The 21,015-nt window shown below is 36.2% G+C and overlaps 1 protein-coding gene across 12 annotated transcripts in view; it reads right to left on the reverse strand.

Moving 5' to 3' along the window:
- LOC120515784 (focal adhesion kinase 1) overlaps positions 1-21,015 on the reverse strand; it is a 191,645-nt gene that overhangs the window by 78,121 nt on the left and 92,509 nt on the right. For 5 of the 12 annotated variants that reach the window (XM_039737084.1, XM_039737094.1, XM_039737086.1 and 2 more), the window contains exons 14-16: positions 16,407-16,493; positions 4,119-4,136; positions 931-987 (exon numbers count right to left, since the gene is read on the reverse strand). In XM_039737084.1, coding sequence (XP_039593018.1) covers positions 931-987; positions 4,119-4,136; positions 16,407-16,493 — 162 coding nt within the window. The remainder of the gene's footprint in view (positions 1-930; positions 988-4,118; positions 4,137-16,406; positions 16,494-21,015) is intronic. The other 7 variants (XM_039737087.1, XM_039737093.1, XM_039737089.1 and 4 more) reach the window with 2 other exon arrangements.

Raw genomic sequence — 21,015 nt, forward strand, 5'->3', positions numbered from 1 at the left:
ATTCAGATCTACACAGCAATATCATATAACCTCCAAAAATAAATGATAGAAGAAATTAAAGTAAAGCACAATCATAAAAAAGTAAAAAGAAATATAATTAAAATATGCCCGCTCTGACAAAAAAGTATTACTTTCCCTGAAATATTCTCTCTAGTAACATTCAAATAAATTACGCACACATATGCTGTTGTTTTGTCAAGTTTTCTTCTATCTATTTTGTGTGAATAGTATACACAGTATAAAACTTTATTAACTTTATTCTGCCATCACAAAAAATAAGAGAAACCTTTCCTTCAGTCATAATGAAAGCTGAAATGTTCCTACAATATTGTATTTACAATAAAAAATGAAAGGGGATGAACGGTAGTCACTTTCTGTTTAGCCAATATTAGCAGCAAAACTAAACTTTAGACAAAAGTTATTTGTTAATAAGCAATATCTTCCTATTTTTTAAAACATGAATATTCATATTTTTAAAAAGAATGGCATATGGATAATATATGCAACAAAGCAACGTTTACATGGTTATTTATTTTTTGTTATATTAATTTTTTCTGATAAACTAAACCATTCACATTAAATCTAAAAAATGAGTTTAAAACCAGAAATACCATTAAAGACACTGCATAATAAAAATCAGGAATACGAAACAATGAGATAATAGTATTTTATAAATAAAATTGTGAAGAAAACATTTAATGAAATTAATATTTTAGTATCAGAAATACATTTGTAAAAAACAAGAGTATAAATATATGTTCCTAAAACAAACTGGAAAAAATGGCAAGCAGAAAATAACTTTGTAATAGTGGAAACAATATAAAAAAAATCTACTTGTATGAAGGGTTTAATAGACTAAATACTAAAGATAAAACAGACTTTCTATTCCTCTCAATTCATCTGCAAAATGTGTGTGTTCAACATACTTACTTGAGGGCATCGTGTATGTATCCTCTTCATCTATGATTTCTGCATAGTCATCTGTTTCTGAAAGGGGAAAACGGAAGTCTTGATGTTTTGCCAAATTTTTTCAGATGTTGTCATGAAATCTGACCCACACTTCAAAAAACTACATAAAATCTGTAGGAAATTAAAACACCCTCATTTTTCTTTCCATATAAAAACAATGACTCAGTCTACATTTTCCTCTCTGTTACCTCAAATAAGTTGCTCATGTTGTGTAAGCACTTAGTTAAATAAAAACATGCTAACAGCATTATACTTCTACAAATAATGCAGAACGAGAAAACAAGGTTTTGTTTTGATTTATTTCCACTACTTAATGATGAAACCTTATGAAACAAAACCTCTTTTCTCCACCAATTCTGAAAAATCTCAGTATTTTTTCTATGCCAAAATTGAAGCAAATATTATAGGAATTAGACAGGAACATATCTTATGACACCTTTTTAATGGAGTTAAGCTGCTTATTACCATACAAAAATGTAAAATGATATACAGTTGGGCATGTACAAAATGTCTTGTGGAACCATGGCATATCTTGTAGCTTGCTACAGGAAAGCATTGACTCATTAAATAATTGCAAAGCATGTTTTTCATAGAACATACTGTGACCAGAACCTAATTAGCTTTCTACTGAGGGTGAAGGCAACTACATATGTGCATTTTCATTGTTAAGAGACAGAACACTGCAAATCAACATAAAAGACAATAAAAAAATTATTTTGGGGTATAGAAGCGAAAACCTTCTTATAAGCACGACATGAACCACCTTCAGGGGTTGTCAATAAGAACTGGGAAACTGGAAGCAACACAAATAAAAAAATCCACATATTTAAAAGTAACTAAATACAAAAATTACAAGAAGCAAGAAAAAATGACATTTAATGGTGAATGCTAAACTAAAATGGTCATGGTTTCTGAATGTTTGCTTACTTATGGAAAAAAAAACAATATATTTAAATTGTATTTTTTATTTTATTTGTCTTTCTTGATTATGCTGCAAGTAAGAATTGGCTTATATTATACAATGCTGTTGATTAGGACAAAAGAAAATTTCCACATTGTTAACAAACAAAGCAAATAAAAAAATGCTGCTGACAACGTAGAATGAATCAGCTCCATGCTAAATGAAAAGCAGCTGCCCCAAGTATACCATTATAAAATGATAAGGAGCTGTAATCTGCCTATTGGTAAAATAATAAAATATAACTCAGGAAAAGAGAGTACAAACTATTACAATAAGAAGACGCACAAACAACCAATAGATATTTTTGGGTTGCTCTATAATCATTGTCTGATGTAGTTTTATCCATTACAGATATATGAACAACTGCAACCTATTATGAAAACACGGGTGCAAAATAAAGACTTTAGCCCTGGGCAAGATATAAGCACCAATATAAACATGCACATACAAGCACATTCTCATTAAACCAGACTCAATTTATAATTGCAAATTAAATTAACAAGTGAAGTTAAATAGCAGACCATCAGACACAAAATGAACATGCAAATACTACAGAAACAGTGCCTATGTCAACACGAGAAGCAGAGTATCTCAAACTGTAAAGTGGCAGCCACGTAACATATACCACACACTTAAGTCAAATGTTCACAAATCTTTGAGCTTAATTCCTCAAAAATAAAATTCTATAATGATTTAAAAATAGTTAAATGTTTTGATTGCTGTGTTGTGATGGAGATAAACTCAAACTACCTTACAGAAAATTATGTTAGTCTGTCTTTATCTTTGGCATATCCTTTGACTTACTTTTTGCATACATTTTTTTTGTACATGAACTCTACAGTTCAAAATGCCCCAGTATTACAAGAACCTAAGCAGACTAGTTTATGAGACGATTTTGAGTATTTGCAATTACTCATGCACCTCAAGGACATGAATTATTGACTAAACTGGCCCTGGTATGTGCAAAGCAAGCCCAACAATCTGCTGTTGTCTGGATCAAGGTCCAATACGGTCAGAATTCAAACAGGTGCTCTAGATTCAAGATTTAGATTTACTTCTCCATTGATCAACAGTTAATTAGTTTCAGCTGTAAATAATTTATATATAAATAAATATATAAATATATATATATATATATATATATATATATATATATATATATATATATATATATATATATATATATATATATATATATATATATATATATATATATATATACACACACACACACATAAACAAATGACTTGTGCTCCCTCATGACTGGCTCTTTAAAATGAAGGGACAAGAATACAGTCTTTCCCCTTTAACACTTAACTGATAAAGCAGGACAAGTATGTGTAGAATGTGAAATTTATTTTTTTCTAAACTAATTTAAAGTCAAGGCTCCTGTAATATAGAATTTGAGGAAAACCGTGTTGTCATGACATTATACATCTGAAACTAAATGTCTGTCAAGATTTCTACTTTCATAAAGGCAAGTAGGAATATACCGACTGCCTGTGCTACTGAAACTATGTATTTTTTTTAATAAAGTGTGGAGTTCTGAGCCACCATGTTTCACATCTGTTCAAAAGCACATAAAGAATTTGCCATCTGTATGTAGAACTTCAAGTATCATTCAGAAAACACCTGAAAACAAACCTACCATGGTTTTGTATAACACAGTATATGAATTACTAAAATTACTTACAAGATTTCTCTACAAGCCCAACTGTATAAAAAATTAGAAAATCAAGATAACCACTGTTATCAATACAGTATTGGAAAAAAGGAAACTTCACTACTTTCACATAATATAAGATAAAACTCTGTTATAACAGATAACACATTTTTCCAATGAAGAATAGCTCAAAAGATAATTTCTGTGAGTTGAGGAGACAACAGTCATACTATGAACAAAACTAATTAAATATTTACCGTAGTTAATAATAGTGATTCATTACATTTTTCTTATTACAAGTACTGAATGGTGACCCGCTTACATGAGAATTCACTCAAGCAAACGCAGTTTTACTTCAAGTGGTAGTGCAATACTTTTAAATGCATCTGGTAAAGCATGATGTTATAGTAGAAACCACAGGATCAACACTGTATCATCATGCATTAATCACCATAAATCTGTTAATATTTGGTTAGTATTAGAAATAGTTGGAAACTGTTATATAATTAAGGCACATAACATTACCGTCCCCACTAATTTCATCTGTAGGTCCAGGATGCATGCAAAAACAGACAGAGAGCAGGAAAAGACAAACAGGGAGAAAAAAGAAAATGGCGAGTTATATAATAATCTTACAAATACAATATTATTTTTTCCCTCAGTGACATCTAAGGGATAGGTAAACATTTTTCTAAATGTAAAGTGCAACAGAACTTTCTTTTAATTACTTTAAGCAACATACAAAACAGATGCCAAAAATCAGTAAAAAATGCAAGCCTGTTGCCCTTTCACTTCTTAAACGTATTAGTTAAAATGTATATATAGGCAGCAGTTAAATGCATGTTAGATTCACTTTTTTTTTTTTAAACAATTCAAGCTGACAAAAATGATTTCTCAGAAGCTGCTTACAAACTCAGAGCATTAACCTGCAAAGCTCATATAGTGACCCTGGAAAGTACTATACAGTACAGGGAAAATAACACTCCTAATATTAGCAAAGCTTGTTACCACTATTAAAGTTTTCAAACAAAACATAATATTGAATTAAGTATTTTGGTATTTGTTACACTGTATTAATCTCTGAGGGGAATCTGTCTTTTTGCATGACGTAAATACATAAATAACATCAGGCAAGAAGGGCAAACTATTAACACAAATTCTTGACCTTTAACAAACCCAACAGTAAATTTGGCATTCCACAAGTACATAAAATTGGGTGATAAAAAAAAATAAATGTATATAAAAAGGAAATATTTCCCCCTTTTTGTTTTTTTAACAATCACTAGCTTTGCACTACAGGGGTGTGGAAATCAATTTTTTTTCTACTTGTCCACGGACAAGTAAACTAAGAAAATCCACGTGTCCCCCAGTTAAATTCACTTGCCCATAAACAAATAACAAAAGTGAAAAATAGTTTATTTTTTCTGATCTCTTTTATTGACACCAAAACTGTCTTTCATTTTAAAACTGAAAAAAGTTATTTCAGAAAGTAGTATTTTGCCACCTTGCTCTAGAACATCATATAAAAGATTCCCTTTTCATTTTAATTCACTATTAAACAATGCATTCATTATAGCTACACTAGTTCTGTTTCACATAACAGTTGCATAACAGAACACTGTCCTGATTCATTTTCTGCCATGTTCTTCAGCTTTTGTCTTGCGATATCTTCTCCCCCAAGAATCTTTACCATCTCAGACAGCATGGGCTGAATGCTGCTCATTTCTGCTTGAGCTGAACTGCATGGTTCCTGGACTGATGGTCCTGCAGAAGTGGATGCTGATGACTTTTCAGGTTTTTTATGAGTGATGTGCCTGTTGCCAGATGACAACCAGAATTCCACAGCTGGTAGTGGGTCAAACTCTTCTAAAGAAGCAGTATTGAACAGCCTAGCATAACGCTCAACCTTCGAGCGTTCAAGCTTTAGAACACGTTTTTTCAATTGAAACAACTTTTTTCTTACTTTTAGATTCATGTTTTGACATACAGGCAATGTGTTTCGCAGACAGTTGATGCAACAGTAGTGTGTCTTTTCTGTCGACTTTCTTGAAGGTAAATAACGTAGATGTTTCGTCGGCAATAAGTGGATACTGACGGCAAATTTGGCAAAAAACTGAGTCAGTGTCGTCTTCATTTACCCACGGAAACTCTTTGAGCCACTGCGATTGAAAAGATCGTTTTCGTTTTTCATCATACTCACGGTCCCTTTCAGCTATTGTTTTTCTTTTCTTGACCTCATTGTCAGGTTTTTCAGGGCCTGTTGTGGCAGTTTCAATCAAAAAACAATCCATTTCTCATCCACGATACTACTTGCTTCAGTTTCAGCAACACGCATATAGCGAGAAAAATGTGCTTACCGCAGTGCATTATGGGTTACGCAGGTAATTCCTAATGACGTATTCGAAATTCCGCAAGATGGCACATTTCCAAAGAAGTAAATATTACCAATGTTTTCAGGAAAAAATAATTGCATCTAAGTGAAGATTTTTATAGATATTTCGTAACATTTGGAAACCGTTAGAATGTTTTCTTCTTTATTTTTAATAAACTGACAGCACAAAACCAACTTGTTTAATATGAAAAATTCTCTAATCAAAAACGATCTATAGACAGCTCATCAAAATTGATGTTGTCATGCAATAAATTTCTTAACTCCTCAATATATCACAACCTACGCGAAATCGCAAATTTCAGGAAAGATTAACTGCCTAACAAGCTTTGTTATGTGGTGAAAACATTTGCACTGTAAGTATAATGGCCGCAATTTTATGTAGAAACAATGAATTTTATCAATAATATATAAAAGTTATCGATAATAATGAAGAATCATCACATTACATCATAATGTCGGCATGAAAAAAAATGACCACATCTCCATGCGTGTAAATAGTACGGTAAAATACTTATGCAAGACCATAAGAGTGCTTCCCCTTTGAAAAATCAGCCGTCATTTTGTAAACAATACTGAAGACCAATTTGAGACATGAAGAACATGCCTAAGTAGACTGTTTCTGCATGAAGTACGTACCCAAATGTTTAAAATTTGAAAGTAGTGGTAAAAATGTGCCCTGCACAGCACATATAATTCTTTTTTCTCCAGAAAATTGCACTTGTCCACGGACAACTGAAACCAGAAAAACACGTTTGTCCAATGGTCAATTTACCCATGTCGGACGAGTAGGGCGTTGGATTTCCGCACCCCTGTACTATTACACCCAAAGTGATTAATAATGGTAGCTGAATGATTAAATGAGATTACTGACACAACTACATTAATCAATGCAAAAACTGAAATGGTGGAGCCATTAGGTGTAACTAAAATAAGCACATTAGCATCTGTTTTTGGTAATCGCATTTTGATTGAAATCAAACAAGAATATAAGCATAAATCATTATTAGTCAAAAAAACTACAGCAAATGTACGTTTAAGAACAAAAAAAAAAAAACACTCCTGGCTCCCAACCAAACCCTACCCCAACCTTGAAGGTAAAAAAGGAACACCACACACAAAAAAGGACATTAAGACTGAAATTGTGACACTAATCATCAACTATTTCCTAAACAGTCACACACTGGAACTGGATAAGTCATCGATGCATTCCATAGAATATTTAAGACAAAGAGAGAGAGAGAGAGAAAAAGAATCAGTTCAGCAGCATCTATTCTCTAATAGGTGAAAGTGTGGGGGCAGAGTGGATCAGGAGAAAGAATATACTGCACGAGAATGGCATATTAATAGAAAACTGGGAGACAGATGGTAAGAGACAGCAAAAGTCAGAAACCAGGGGGCAATCTCAAAGCATGTGAAGAAACATGCCAGTCATATGTTAGGACATTTTTCTGTAATCAGAGTATTAGTAAGGGCCTAGCAGACATCTTACATAAACTGCTTACAAGAGCATCACTTACTTTAAGTTTGGAGAAAGAAAGCTTGAAAACGTATAAAGCAGGAAAGAAAGATGAGAGTACAGCAGGACAATATACACCTTAAGGACCGATAGGAAAAAATGTGTTGGGAAGTTGATGGGATAAGTTCTAACTTAAGTAATTAGAACACTCTAAGCTCAGAGTAATCAAAGACGTGTCATAACTATTCTTTAATTACCTCGAGCATAATAAATGATGAACTGCATAAAAATATTATTCAGTTCACTAACTACTCACATCCAGTCTCATATCAAACATACAGGCATCAATTTTAATTCTAACTTAAACATGCTAAAACGTGTAGGAGGAGAACTGACATCCCAGTCAGAAAAGAGAAGGAGCCATTAGGCAGTGGGAGGCCAGCGTGACAACGGAGATGGATTGGCTGGCGGAATAAATAAAGAACTTAGTATCTGGCCGGTGTGAATTAATGGAAGGGCCACAGATAGCCAAGCATAGGGAGCATCTCAGCCCCCAATACAATAGGTGGCAGTGGTCCTCACATGGGAACTCAGTTGAGGCACATGCAGAGATGTTTGGAAGTTGGAGTCCAGAATGCAGCCCTGTCGAGGTCCCTTGGGGTTGTTAGAGGGTGCTGTCAGAGGAGCACCTCCGGACCTCCCTATTTTCTTTATGGGCAGATATAGCACTACACCAGAAGCATTCCTGGGTCCGCTTAAAAAAGGAACCCACTTCTACACATGGACGAGCCAGAGTCGGGAGACAACACTAAACTGGAGGACAGAAAGAGAAAGATTGATTTATTTTGATTGTAAGTGTATTTGTGGTTGATTGTTGAAAAGTGGTCTGTGGAAAGGTGCTTTGGAAGGAATAAAGGTTATTCATATATTGTGTGCTGTACTGCCGTGTCTGTGGTTTAAGGGCTCTTGTGGTTACAACAGATAAATGCTGTGATTTAATAGTAGCTTTGTTCAGCTCATGACCATCATGAAGATCATACGATTTCTGTCTTTGAATGACTTCCAAAAACAGATTCATACTATCCCCCCGCCCAAACCAACGGCTATCCATTGTTAAATCCCCTTATACTAGAGTTTGTCACTCATCTCTGTCCCATTTAAAATTAGTCCAAAATGCTGACTGGCATAAAAAAAAAGACCATATTTCACCAGTATTAGTTAATCTTCATTAACTCCCGGTAAAAATATGTTGTGGATTTTAAGATTTTATGGTTTGTTTTTTAATCCTTATACAGGTAAGCTGCCTCCTATCTGGCAGAAGACCTCTGCCATTATCTTGGGAGACTTTCAGGACCAATGTTGATAGGTGAAATTCGCCAAAGCATTTTTCACAGTGATTTTGCACCCCATGATGCTTTGCAAGGCCAGTGTGATATCACAGAACTGTAGCAGTCAGTGCTGGGTGCACAAATTACCACTTGATCTGTGCTATTTGCTAGATTTGCATTGCATACTCCAGCTCACACTGTACAGCGCTACCGGATCTGCTTAATGCATGAGTGAGTAATTTATGGTATACACACACGTCTGATGTCACTACTCTATCGCCTCTTCAGCCAGATTTGCACTTTGCAGGCTTTTAAAAAAATTCACTCAACATTTTAATGTACAGCATGGCCCGATCTGATCTGCACATACATATACATAACTTCCAGTATTTTCATTTGAGGTATATATCATCTGATCATAATGAGACTGTTATGAAAATACTTTGTTCTTCTAAATACTGTAAATTCATTGCATTTTCACTGCTGGATTAAGTTTATTATGCTCCTCTCTAAATAGTGCAGATTGGGTAATGAGAGGGACATCAGGGAAAGCTAACATCACAGGCTGTGAGGGTGGTTAGTCAGTCATAGCGACGAGGGAGAAAGGATTCCAGAATATTGTGGATCTAGAATGTAATTATCTCTCAGGGAGGCACAGTACTCCTGCTTCACAGCTCATGTCACATCTTAGCACTTTTGGCCAAAATAATAAATCCAGCAATTGGCAGATGCTTCCCTTGCCCTCAGGAACACTTAAAAGATCAATCCACCATTATAATACACTAAAAAATGGTTCAGTTTCTCCTTCCCCATTAACTTCAATGTATATCGCCAAGTTCTCAAAAATTCCTGAAACTTTCTGCATTTTTTACCAAATTTTGTGGTGAAGCAAATCTAGCAGGTTTCATCCATCACTTCTCAGGAGTTTTGACCATTTTTCACTGTCTGTCCCCCAGACTCATCTGCAGCTTAAGGGTGACAATGCCTTGACAGTAGTGTCTCCTAGGCTTTGGAGCAGTGAGACTTTTGCATTAAGATCTTCAAAAACAACTGAAAAAGTTAAGTATCATTTAAAAATATATCTTTACTGGTTTGCTTTTTGGTCATGTTGAAGGGTTTATTCTTAACCATTGTTATGTTAGTCTCTAACTGTATGCTTAATTTTAAACACATACAAGGAGCTCCGCCCCCGGGTTTGGTTTACCAGATATACAATTTAAAAAGATTTGTTATTTTCATGGGAATTGTTATATATGCATTATTTTCACTTTTACTTTAAAACTTTTGTAAAAACAATACTTGTCTTTTATTTCTGGCCCCAGGCGTGGTTAAATCTTGCAGGACGTATAACGCTGCTCATGTTGTGAAGGGGTCAGCTGAACGCACGCTAAGGAGATGCCGCTGGATGATCTGCTTTCTTTCTGGTGCTGGCGAGCTGTGTGTTCTTTTTGTCGCTCTGCACATCAATCATGTAAAAGCCTGTACAGCAGCTATCATTTTGCCACTTCGTGTCTCTGCCGCTCACGTTATGAATTTGGGGGGGTTGGGGGATCGGAGGGGTTTAGGTGCTTAACGCATGCTAAGGAGAAGCGGTCGGATCATCTGCTGGCTTCCTGCTGCTGGCAAGCTGCGTGTTCTGGTTGTCGTTGTTTTAAGAGCTAGGAGCACATGATGTCTGTCTGTCCAAAGCATTCCAACAACTGCTTGGTTAGATGTCCGTGAACTTGTTTTAAATATTATCTCACTGCCATGTCTCGCAGGACATCAAATTGTCTTCCGAGAAGATCATGTCTCGACTCCCTAGTCTCCCTTCCAGGATTTTTTTTAAATAATAGAGAGATAGCTTTCATTCTCCTTTTGTTATGCTGGCATCCTATATATGTTGTGTTTTTTTTTTTTGTTTTGTTTTAGTCCCCTTATTTGAAATAACTATTCATTATTTTCTTTTATTATTCTGTTACTTTTTGTTGTTATCACTTTAGTCAAATTAAAGGTGTTTACAGGGTCAATAATATCTTGTGTAAAGATTGTACTGAAATTCTTGGTTTAATGTGCTAATCAAAACAAAATACATTGCCATTCTTTGTTACCATAATTTGGGAATACAACCAACTTACAGACACTTTATTAATCCCCAAGGGGAAATTCACATACTCCAGCACCAGAATACTGATAAAACAATATTAATTAAATAAAAATGCAGTGCAAGTTAAAAAAATGCAAGGTGGAGAGTGCGAGGCAGGTATAACTGACAATAACATTGTATAATGTTAACGTTTACCCCCCCAGGGATGGAATTAAAGAGTCGCATAGTGTGGGGGAGAGGAACGATCTCCTCAGTCTGTCAGTGGAGCAGGACAGTGACAGCAGTATGTCGCTGAAGCTGCTCCTCTGTCTGTTCAGTGGTGGCAGTGGATTCTCCATGATTGACAGGAGCCTGCTCAGCACCCATCGCTCCGCCACAGATGTCAAACTGTCCAGCTCTGTGCCTACAATAGAGCCTGCCTTCCTCATCAGTTTGTCCAGGCGTGAGGCATCCCTCTTCTTTATGCTGCCTCCCCAGCACACCACCGCGTAGAAGAGGGCGCTCACCACAACCATCTGATAGAACATCTGCAGCATCTTATTGCAGATGTTGAAGGATACCAGCCTTCTACGTTAGTATAGTCGGCTCTGTCATCTCTTGCACAGAGCATCAGTATTGGCAGTGCAGTCCAATTTATCATCCAGCTGCACTCCCAGGTATTTCTAGGTCTGCACCCTCTACACACAGTCACCTCTGATGATCATGGGGTCCATGAGGGGCCTGGACCTGCTAAAATCCACCACCAGCTCCTTGGTTTTGCTGGTGTTCAGTTGTAGGTGGTTTGAGTCGCACCATCCTTGATTAGGTTCCTATACTCCTCCTACTGCCCACTCCTGATACAGCCCACAATAGCAGTGTCGTCAGCGAACTTTTGCACATGGCAGGACTCTGAGTTGTATTGGAAGTCCGATGTATATAGGCTAAACAGGACTGGAGAAAGCACAGTCCCCTGCGGTGCTCCTGACCACAATGTCACACCTGCAGTTCCCGAGACGCACATACTGAAGTCTGTCTGCAAGATAGCCATGCCACCAGGTATGAATCTACTCCCATCTCTGTCAGCTTGTCCCTAAGGAGCAGAAGTTGGATGGTGTTTTCTTACTGCACCACTGCCTCTGTCCAAGTGGGAGAGGGATTGGTGTAGCATGTAGATGATGGCATCCTCCGCTCCCACCTTCTCCTGGTATGCAAACTGCAGCAGGTCGATGGCGTGGCGGACCTGTGGCCTCAGGTGGTGAAGCAGCAGCTGCTCCATGGTTTTCATCACATGTGACGCCAGGGCGACAGGCCTGAAGTCATTCAGCTCACCAGGACATGATACCTTTGGGACTGGGGTGATGCAAGATGTTTTCCAAAGCCTCAGGACTCTCCCCTGTTCCAGGCTCAGGTTGAAGAATGCACTGTAGAGGACTCCCCAGCTCCAATGCACAGGCCTTCAACAGTCGTGGCGATACTCCATCTGGACCTACTAGTAGCTTTGCTGGCACAAAGTCTCCTCAGCTCTCTGCTTATCTGGGCTGCTGTAATTGTGGGTGAGGGTAAACTCTCTCATATGCTGGTATCAGCAGAAGGATTAGTCACAAATTGCAAGCAAATTATGAAGTGGAGAAAATGGATTATTAGTTACATAGATTTATATGTTTTGCTCCTTTCTGGATTCCTTGATTTTGTACGTGCTTTTATTTTTTGTCTATTAGAACATTAAAAAATTCTGACAATAGGCTATTCAACTTAACAAGCATGCCAATCCCACCCAAGTTTTTTCTGGTTTTGTTTCCAGTTTAAACTTTTTGGATCAGTTTTAGTTTACCTCTTAGCTGACTCTGGCTTTTCTTTTTTTTATATTTTTGTATTAAGAAACTAATGGTTTTTTACTTTTTCAATTTGAACTGACATTCTGAATAAAGCTTTACAGAACTTCAAAGAATTAAATTAATCTACTTCTAATTCAAAATCTGAGATAGCAAAATATGAAAATAGAATTTTAAATGTGATTTATTTATGCATATTGCAAAGCACATCACCAGCTATACTTTCATGGTACACAGTTAGGCTGTTAAGATCAATCTTTACCATGAACAATTTTAAATCACTTTTACTATAATAAAAAAAGATGTGAATGTTCAAGGATCATAATTATAAGATATTATGCATCTGGATTTTATTCAGGTATAATTTTTCTATTATGCATTAACATCTGGCATTAAAATGTGTGTGTAGACTGAGGTCTACTAATGTCAACATGAGAGATTTTCTTTGATCCCCAGGGATGTGTCTATTGGATGCTAAAATTCCTAAAATATAAAATGGTTAATACAGAAGGTTTTAAAAGAAGATACTGCTGTGTGGTACAGGACAACTGGTACTGGTTAATTTGGAAATAGCCAATAACGTCAACTGGGGGAAAAAAAAAAAATGCAATATGGCTTCTAGCATTCTACCATCTCAAACGGATACCTTTGACATGCCCAACCACTTTTTCCTACAATGCCAGCAATTGCTATATTTGCAGTTCGAAAGGTCTTTTTCAGTGTAACCCAATATAAATTAGAAGGACCAAATGGCAAACTTTCAATCGAGTAAGTTTTGATTTTTTTTGTCTTGTTTAGTTCCAACTTTATCTGACCTGACAGATATGAAATCTCATAACCTTCAGAACATAAATGAAATACTATACCACACTACTATATACTGTAGTTTACTTTGTGCACTGCTTCTTCATCTAAGATTTGCTAGTAAAAGCTTCAAAGTGTGAGGAACTGATGTTGGTGCAGGCACACAAATTTTTCATTTTGCTTTATATTCAGCACATGTGCCACTGCGCTTAGTTTGAGCTCTGCATCACAGTTTTGTGTGAAATAGCTACAGATGACAATTATTTCTGAATTATTCACAATTTGATACCATAGTTTTCAACCAGGCTGACTGTGAGTATTATGTATGCTATTATAATTAAATTTCAACTTTACCCACCCACATTGATTTGAGAGGAAAACTAGAATACTTGTGCCTAAAAGACAGAATCAAAAATTATGATAAATTGTTTTTATCTTTGTTTCATCGTCCGTAGCATACGTAGAGACAGTCACGGAAGTGGACGCACTAAAACAGTCTTTTGTTGAACTGTTTACTTATAGATAGGAATTACATATACTAAATAAACCTTCATTTACAGAAAAGTGTGTGAAGCAAATGTCAACAAACTATGGTTGCTTAAAAAATTATCCTTTAATAATTATAGACCACTTTTTAATGTACCTTTTCTTTTTAAATCTGCCGCACTGCTCTCTTCCAGTCAAGTATTGCCTTCCTTCCTCCTAGCTCCGACTCACCTGGGCAAGGCAGTGCAATCCTTTTTATTAAGGACCCACAAGTACTCCCGATGCTAGGGCTTTAACCGTTGGAAGCATTTCCAGGTCATATCAAAGTCAAACATTGCTTTTTAACACAGCTACCCAAAACACACATCACTGTATAACTGGCGAAATATTAAGACTTATATGCCTTTCTGAGTTGGAAAATGCCATAAAAATTCTGGCTAAAGCATCTGTAACCTTTAATGCCAATTTATATAAATTATGACCTTGTAGCTAAAAAAAAAAATGGCAGATGATATTAAAACAGAATATGTCTACTATTTCATTTACTCCTTGGAAAATCTGAATGGAAATAGCAAACACAAAAAAGCATGTCATTCAAAACAGAAAATATACATATACAACACCTTAAAGGACTTTTCTTTCTAGTCTGTAATAAAGGTGAAAAATCCCTTTAAACCTTTTGCTATGTTTAAAATTTGAGTTGATGCAACCTAAACTAGATACGCAAAGCAAATTTCCAGGATATGTGGATGAGATTAGTAAATTAAATGACAACTATATTTTTGGCAATTGATCTGATGTGCATACCAGTGCGTTGCCAAATAAAATTAAGGCTAACAGAGTAAGCAGCATTGCAGTAAACTTATTCAAAAGGGATTATGTTACCCGAATCCAAGTCAGGAATTTTACACCTATACGGCATCAAACAAAATCATAAGCTAACAACTTTAATCAGTCAGTCAGTTATTTGCCAACCTGCTATATCTAAACACAGGGTCACGGGGGTCTGCTGGAGCCAATCCCAGACAGCACAGGGCGCAAGGCAGGAACAAACCCCGGGAAGGGCGCCAGCCCACCATAGGGCACACGCACACACACCAAGCAGACACAAGGGACAATTTCGGATTGCCAATGCACCGAACCCGCATGTCTTTGGACTGTGGGAGGAAACCCACGCAGACACGGGGAGAACATGCAAACTCCATGCAGGGAGGACCCGGGAAGCAAACCCAGGTCTCATAACTGTGAGGCAGCAGTGCTACCACTGCGCCACCGTGCTGCCCTTAATAAATATATATTCCATTAAGTTATTTTTGACATGGTATCATTTTTGAAACTATCAAAATACAGTATTAAAGAAGGTTGGTAGTCTATTTTAAATGATACATGTGCATATTGGTGAGAAGAAGCAAAAAACCAACAAACCTAAGTAAATAATGATATAAGCAAGTATAAGATTGTACAGTTTAGGAAGTCTTCCATCCATTCATCCATTTTCTTAATCCTTTTATCAAGGGCAGGGCTGCTAGGAAGCTGGAGCCTATCCCAACACCACCAGAACATTGCATCAGCCCATCACAGGGGGAAAACAAACAAACAAACACACATACACACAAATTTACTCACACTAGGGCAAAGCAATACCAATTCACCTAACCTTGAAGGTTTATTTTTCCCCAAATATTTTAAAAATGTGTCTCAAGTTAACTGTTGATTCACTAGTGCATTTCTAATTAAAAGATGTTTTATATTAGAACTTGGCATAATATCTTTACTATAAAATTTAATTCTCATAAAATAAATTGTCAATTAGTCTGGTATTTAAACCACAGTACTCTATGGCAGGCAGAAATTTCTAACAACTGGTAGATTTTAAAATGTATTGTCCCACCCCGGACTCAAACGTGCCAATGCTTTATAGAGTAACACTCTAAAATTTCTTAAACTCTAAACATGACTAGCAAAAGCTAAATAAAAATGCACCTGTCATGCGTAATTAACATTTCTCAAGTCCTTATTTTTTTATAAGAAATCACTGATTATCTGTTATGTTAACTTTCAACTAGAACACTTGGAAGAAAAGCGTTAGTATGATTCATTCAAATTGAGAAATATAAAATTGCACCGACAGGAGAAGGAAAGATTTAAACAAAAACATATTTAAAGGTCAAAAACTCCACACATTTACAGCATTCTTGATAAGTTAAAAATAATTTAAAAATAATTAGGTAAACAGACTTTAAAATTAAAGAGATTAGTTTTAAAAGGAATGCATCAAAGTCATCATCTAACCATGCCATCACCATTGTTTTCAAGAACTGACAATATTCTAAAGCAACAAGAAGCAAGGGGGTTAAAGCAGGCAGGAAGACAACTTGCTCTGAGGAGGGCTAGGTAATGTAAGTTAGTTGGGTGTCTATGAGCGGGCTATGCAAATGTCACTGAAGTACCCTTGGGTGTAGACTGATGGGAGCAGAAGATGAAAGGAAGAAGAAAGCGCCTGGCTTTCTTAACTCCAGGCTGACTGTGATTCAGTTCTTCAATGATAGAGCAAGAGAGAGAGAGAGACAGAAAGAACACAGAAAAATGAAAAAAGTATGAAAGAGTTAGTATTTTTGACTCTAGAGAATCGCTAAATAAACCTAAGTACAATTATTGAAGCACTGAAGTTGAACACAGACAGACAACAAGCTCTTAATATTTTTCTCTACTTTGAAATTTGACATTACTTTGGCCTCCACCATCACTTTCTATATAATATACCACACAAATCAACAGATTCTGCAGAATGAGTGTAATTGTTGATTCAATGAGAAGTAATGCAACAACCATAAAATATAAAAGGTGGAAAATAAACATCTGGCAAAAAACATTTTAAAAGGAAATTAATGTAAACCACTGATCCCACTACAAATCTTTGACTCTCTCAATTCTTACTGATCATATCTTTATTTAAATAAACCTTTAATGCAGTAGTTGCCTTCAAGAACTGCTCATCTTTTGAAAAAGGCTTATCAATTCACTGTCCAAAGTTAAAATATGATATAGATATCTATATCTATATATCTATATATATATATATAGATATATCTATATCTATATATATATATATATAGATATATCTATATCTATATATATATATAGATATATCTATATCTATATAGATATAGATATATATATATATATATATATATATATATATATATATATATATATATATATATATATATATATATACATATACACAGTGGTGTGAAAAACTATTTGCCTCCTTCCTGATTTCTTATTCTTTTGTATGTTTGTCACACAAAATGTTTCTGATCATCAAACACATTTAATCATTAGTCAAATATAACACAAGTAAACACAAAATGCAGTTTTTAAATGATGGTTTTATTATTTAGGGAGAAAAAATCCAAACCTACATGGCCTTGTGTAAAAAGTAATTGCCCCTGAACCTAATAACTGGTTGGGCCACCCTTAGCAGCAATAACTGCAATCAAGTGTTTGCGATAACTTGCAATGAGTCTTTTACAGCGCTCTGGAGGAATTTTGGCCCACTCATCTTTGCAGAATTGTTGTAATTCAGCTTTATTTGAGGGTTTTCTAGCATGAACCGCCTTTTTAAGGTCATGCCAACGCATCTCAATTGGATTCAGGTCAGGACTTTGACTAGGCCACTCCAAAGTCTTCATTTTGTTTTTCTTCAGCCATTCAGAGGTGGATTGGCTGGTGTGTTTTGGGTCATTGTCCTGTTGCAGCACCCAAGATCGCTTCAGCTTGAGTTGACGAACAGATGGCGGACATTCTCCTTCAGGATTTTTGGTAGACAGTAGAATTCATGGTTCCATCTATCACAGCAAGCCTTCCAGGTCCTGAAGCAGCAAAACAACCCCAGACCATCACACTACCACCACCATATTTTACTGTTGGTATGATGTTCTTTTCTGAAATGCTGTGTTCCTTTTACGCCAGATGTAGCGGACATTTGCCTTCCAAAAAGTTCAACTTTTGTCTCATCAGTCCACAAGGTATTTTCCCAAAAGTCTTGGCAATCATTGAGATGTTTCTTAGCAAAATTGAGACAAGCCCTAATGTTCTTTTTGCCACTCCTGGGAAGGTTCACCACTGTTCCATGTTTTTGCCATTTGTGGATAATGGCTCTCACTGTGGTTCACTGGAGTCCCAAAGCTTTAGAAATGGCTTTATAACCTTTACCAGACTGATAGATCTCAATTACTTCTGTTCTCATTTGTTCCTGAATTTCTTTGGATCTTGGCATGATGTCTAGCTTTTGATGTGCTTTTGGTCTACTTCTCTGTGTCAGGCAGCTCCTATTTAAGTGATTTGTTGATTGAAACAAGTGTGGCAGTAATCAGGCCTGGGGGTGGCTACGGAAATTGAACTCAGGTGTGATACACCACAGTTAGGTTATTTTTTAACAAGGGGGCCATTACTTTTTCACACAGGGCCATGTAGGTTTGGATTTTTTTTTTCCTAAATAATAAAAACCATCATTTAAAAACTGCATTTTGTGTTAACTTGTGTTATATTTGACTAATGGTTAAATGTGTTTGATGATCAGAAACATTTTGTGTGACAAACATGCAAAAGAATAAGAAATCAGGAAGGGGGCAAATAGTTTTTCACACCACTGTATGTGTAATACTTTACATTTACTGACATTAAATATCTTCTGCTACAAATCTTCCCAAGCCTGTATGCTGTCCAAGTCCATCTGTAATGGTTTATCAGATTCCAAATTATCTGCCAATCCACCTATCTAGGTATCATTTGCAAACTTCACGAGATTGTTACTTCTATTCCTATCCAAATCATTTGTATTATGAGGACTATATTATTAGTACTGACCCTGGTCAGTTCTGATAAGGTTCCTCGCACCATCACCCTCGGTTTCCTGTGTCTGAACCAATTCTGTAACCATCTAAAAATATCCCCCTTATTTCAATTCGATGCCCAACCTCTCATGTAGCACCCTATCAAATGCTTCTGAAAGTTAATATAAATAATATCATATGCTCCACTTTGACCATACCCTTTTGTTGCTTCCTCATAGAATTCCAGGATGTTAGTAACACATGACCTCCCTCTTCCAAACCCCATGCTGACTGTTCAGAAAAACTCCTGTACTTGCCATGTGCTGCTCAATCTTATTCTTAATTATTTCTTCTATTGATTTTTCTATGATGCATGTTAAGCTTATTGGCCTACAGATGCTTGGATCTCCCCAGTCACCCTTTTTATGTAAAAGGATAATATTTGCTATTTTCAGGTGCTTCAGAATTTCCCTAGTGTGCAGTGACTTCCTAAAACACATGTCAAGGGTTTATATATTTAGTTGCTAGCCTCCTTAAGAACTCAGAGGTAAATATCTGGTTCAGCTGATTTATTTGATTACAGCCTATTTAATCTGAGCAGTACTTCTCTCTCTACAATTTCAAAATCCTTCAGAATCTCCACAGTAGTCCTGTTTACTACAGGGAGGTTTATTCACTTCCTCATTTGTGAGGACCTCAGAAAAATGCAAGTTTAGAATGCCCACTATTTCACTGTCTATATCTTTTAATTCCCCTTTACTATTCCTGATATGCTTCACCTCCTCCTTGACTGTCTTTTACTATTAAAATACTGAAAGAACCTCTTAGGGATGCCTTTCACCTAACCTGCTATATTCTTCTCCAACTGTCTTTTAGCCTCCCTAATATCCCTCTTAACAGTTGCCCTCATGTTCTCATACACCCTACGATACACTTTAGAGTCTTATATGCCTTATACAGGTATTTCATTCCTTTGCAGATTCTTTCTGGTCTCTTTATTAACCCACTGCAGTTTTTTTAATTTCCTATTAACTCCAAATTTAGGTATGTACCTGTCCTGTGTTGCATATAAAATATTTTTAAACCGCTTCCAATACTCCTTGACTGTCTCCACACTTAAAAGCTTATCCTAGTCTATCCTCCTTAGACTTTGCCACTTCTGCTCAAAAATTGCCCTATACCAAAGTTAAACTTAATAATTTTAGTCTTTGCATCCTCACTCTTGAAAAACACTGAGAACTGCATTATATTATCACTTGACCCTAGTGGTTCAATCACCTCTAGACCCACAATCATACCCTGATTATTACAAAATATTAAATCCAGACAAGCTTCACCCCACGTTGGTGCTTTAACATTCCGTGTTAAAAAAACAGTCACTGAATACATCTAAAAACACCTGCTCTTGTGGTCCATCACTACATCTAAAAACACCTGCTCTTGTGGTCCATCATTTACAAGGTTATCCCAGTTAATGCTCAGATAATTAAAATCCCCCATGACTAACATATCTCCTTGTAAACTTGCCCTTTTAAGATTACTAAAAAGGTGTGTGTTGAAATTACTATCTGTATTGGATGGTGTATAACACACTCCTAAAATAAGGCCTTTTTCTCTAATGCTTTCCCGGCGAAAGTGTCCTCACTAAGATGGGGCTCCTCGTTCAACTGAAAAGGACTTGCTTTTAAATTCTGTTTGACATAAACAGCAGCACCACCTCCTTTTCTGTTCAGTCTATGCTTCCTAAAAAAATATGTATCCCTCTATGTTATACGCATCTCCATCTTCGTTATTTAGCCAGGTTTCCGTTATTGCTATAATATTAAATTATGCTCTGTTACATACAGCTCCAACTCACTTTACCTTATTGATGATACTTCTGGCATTAACAGAAGCTATTTTTAATGTCTTACTCCTACATTTAAATGTTGGGTTAGAATTTAAATTACTATGCATTTTTATTTCTACACTGTTTTTTCTTCCAAGTATAGTTCTAAACCTGGCCTGTCCTAAACTCCCTGCCCAGCCATTCCCTAGTTTAAACAATCCTAAACTAGCCTACTCATTTGTCTCCCCAGTACATTGGTGCCCCTCCGGTTCAGATGTAACCTGTCACAGTGGAACAGGTCCCATCTGTAGCAAAAGGAGTCCCAATGTCCCATATACCTATACCCTTCTACCCTGCACCAAGATTTGAGCCAATCATTAAGCCTTCTAATCT

The sequence above is a fragment of the Polypterus senegalus genome, chromosome 15 (assembly GCF_016835505.1).
Source record: "Polypterus senegalus isolate Bchr_013 chromosome 15, ASM1683550v1, whole genome shotgun sequence".
NCBI lineage: Eukaryota > Metazoa > Chordata > Cladistia > Polypteriformes > Polypteridae > Polypterus > Polypterus senegalus.